This window comes from Oryctolagus cuniculus, chromosome 1, assembly GCF_964237555.1.
Source record: "Oryctolagus cuniculus chromosome 1, mOryCun1.1, whole genome shotgun sequence".
Classification (NCBI taxonomy): domain Eukaryota; kingdom Metazoa; phylum Chordata; class Mammalia; order Lagomorpha; family Leporidae; genus Oryctolagus; species Oryctolagus cuniculus.
Genome location: NC_091432.1, coordinates 62,100,318 through 62,103,323, shown reverse-complemented (window position 1 = coordinate 62,103,323; position 3,006 = coordinate 62,100,318). Strand labels below are relative to the sequence as shown.

Below are 3,006 nucleotides of genomic sequence, written 5' to 3'. Positions count from 1 at the left end.
GCTCTGCTGCTATGCACTTTATTTTAGAACTGAAAAGAACAAGGTTTATTGTGAGTCTCCCAGAAATGCTAAAAGGTACGTTAGAAACTTCCATATATACTATATATAATTATGTACACAATATTATGAGATGGACATTGTTAGACCCCTTTCAAATGGAAAATTGAGTTCAAATAAGTAGAATAATTTGCCCATATTACAGAGTTAAAATGGTTAATATACTTTCTTGTATATCAAAATAACTCTTCAATTCATTGCAGGGGATGGAACATATGAGCACATAGTACTATAGAGACTCACTGTGTGTTGTTTGTATGCCTCAGAGTGCTCAGTGGTTTTTCTCAAGTTCTGTGTGCCCATGGGCAGATGCACAGAGATAAGCCACCCATGACCCTGACATGCACATTCTACTTTACTCTGCATGTATAGCTCATTTTCAACCTCCCACGTGAAGACACCAAGGTTCACATATAAACATCATTACAGAAACAGTTTTCTTATGACAGACAGGGTGAGGCACTATTGGTGGGGTTAGGGGCATGACAAAAATTAAATATCATGAGAGTGAGAGAGCGATAATACCTTTTATGGCCTACTCTTGAAAATCTCACAAGGTCATTTAACAAGGTTCAATTCATTGAGGCAGTTACAAAGTCCTACCCAGTTACTTACAAGGGCAGAATAAATAGACCTAATACCTTGATGAAGAGTGACAAGTTTCTAGAAGAGAATGTGGGGTTAGAACATTTTTGTGGCCAATTTTGGAAACTGTAATCATCCTATATTAAATTCTCCACACTTGCACTCTTGATCTTCTGCCTCCAGTGTCATAGTTTGTGAGGGCTGTGACATATTGTTCAGTCCCACGTATATTTCCTGAGTGAATGATGTCTTTTCAATTGCATGCACAGGTATACCATAAAGAACGCAGGAATAAGGATACATTTAAGGAGATAGTGTCTCCAAGTCTAGACCTAGTTAGCAACAAAAGGCATGGGTCACCCGGTCTCGGATCTGTTTGGTCTTCACACTGTAGACAATGGGATTCATCAGGGGAGGGCATAGAAGGTACACAAAACCCATGATCACCTGGACCAGATGGGGTGCCTGCTTCCCAAAGCGGTGGATGACAGACAAACCAATCATGGGGATGTAGAAGAGGAGAACAGCACAGATGTGGGAAACACACGTGTTAAGAGCTTTGAGTCTCTCGGCCCTGGAGGCAATGGAGAGCACAGTGCGCAGGATCATGGCGTAAGAGAAGAGAATGAGCAGTGAGTCCACACCCACCGTGGAAACAATGACAAACATGCCATAGATGCTATTTGCCTTGATGTCTCCACAGGCCAATTTCATTACTTCTTGGTGGAGACAATAGGAGTGTGAAAGGACAGGGGAGCCACAGTAGGGGAATCTTTTGAGCATGAAAGGCAAGGGGAAAATGAGTGCCACACTACGGCCCAGGGAAGCCAGGCCAATCCTGCCAATAACCGTGTTGGTGAGGATGGAAGCATAGTGCAAGGGGCGGCAAATGGCCACAAAGCGATCAAAGGCCATGGACAGCAGCACGGAGGACTCCAAGAAGGACAAGCAGTGAATGAAGAAGAGCTGGGCAAAACAGGCGTCATGACCGATATCTCGTGCCCCAACCCAAAAGATGCCCAGCACCGTAGGGATGGTGCAGAGGGACAGACCCAGATCTGTGAGAGCCAGCATGGATAGGAAGAGGTACATGGGCTCATGAAGCGAGGGCTCTGTTTTGATGATAAAAAGAATGGTGCAGTTTCCCAGGATGGAAACTAGGTACAGGAAGCACAGAGGGATGGAGATCCAGATGTGCGTGTGCTCCAGCCCAGGAATGCCAGTCAGCAGAAAGGTAGAGGAAAGGCCGCTGCTGTTTCCCAGGAAGCCCAGGGCCATGGTGTGTGCAGAGAAGTGGGGAGCTGGATTCCCTTCAGAATTCTGGAACAAAGTGAGAAAGCACTGGTTGTACCTGGCAGAAATTCTTTAAAAAGAAGAAAAGAGATTAGAATCAAACAGACCTGGAATTGTACAGCTTCTTCCTTAGTTTATTTCATTCTGGTCCCTGGCTTCCTTGCAAAACCTTTTAAGGGAAATATTTTTTCAGTTTCATGGTCTCAACAAGAAGCAAAGATGTGGAACTGTGAAGTGGCTTGCTGAGGTCATGCAAGAGTTAATCTAATCCTACATGAGCGTTCCACCATTCTCACTCTGCTGGGACCTCTCTCAGTAACATGCACTTAGGAGAGAAGAGCCTGGAATGGGGGAGAGTTTGGGATCTCTCCCTGTGGCATTGAAGGTCAGTAATTACTGTGCCCACCACTGATGGTTGCTGGTCTTATTGGCAAACTGAGTTCTATAGCAGCAAACTTGTACTTCCTTGAATTCTAGCGACTGCTCTTTCTGCTGCTTCCAGCTAATGGGCAGCAGCAACTTTATAATTTCCTTGGCCACGATGTCTACCCCTTATGAATAGACCTCTCATTAAACACTCATCGCAGGCCTCTTTTCTCCCAAGCCCTAGTTAATGCCCCAACTTTCTTCTGTTTTCCCATTCTTTCTCATGTCTTGCTTTTGATGCTATTATTTTATCTTTATCTTTCCTTTCTCTTTTCTATTTATTTTTAACATCACAGGCCACATAAAACTCCTAGCCCTAGGCACAGAGTAACCCTTCACTCACCTTCTCCCTCCAGATAGCTCGTAAATGCTGCTCAGCCCAAGGAGAACTGTGAGGCTATTCCCGACTCCAAGAATATGAAATCAAAGGCACAATATTCCGCCCAATAGTAACTGATATTCCTGGAAGTCTAGAAATCCAAGTGCCATAGGTGGATCTAGGTGGGAGATGTTGAAGCCTCATTAGCCATGGACACATTCTTAATCATAAGGCTGAATCTACCAGAGTCCATTGAACAAAGGGCAATGACACTGATAAGGCTGTTTTCCCACAGAGGAGGCAATAGACTCAGGTGAATTCAATCA

At 44.3% G+C, this 3,006-nt stretch overlaps 1 protein-coding gene across 1 annotated transcript; it reads right to left on the bottom strand.

Annotated features, from left to right (window-relative positions):
- Window positions 1-978: 978 nt before the first annotated feature.
- On the bottom strand, window positions 979-1,920 carry OR51G2 (olfactory receptor family 51 subfamily G member 2). The gene has a single exon (NM_001171435.1). The coding sequence runs from the start codon at window positions 1,918-1,920 to the stop codon at window positions 979-981; it is 942 nt and encodes a 313-aa protein (NP_001164906.1).
- Window positions 1,921-3,006: the final 1,086 nt, after the last annotated feature.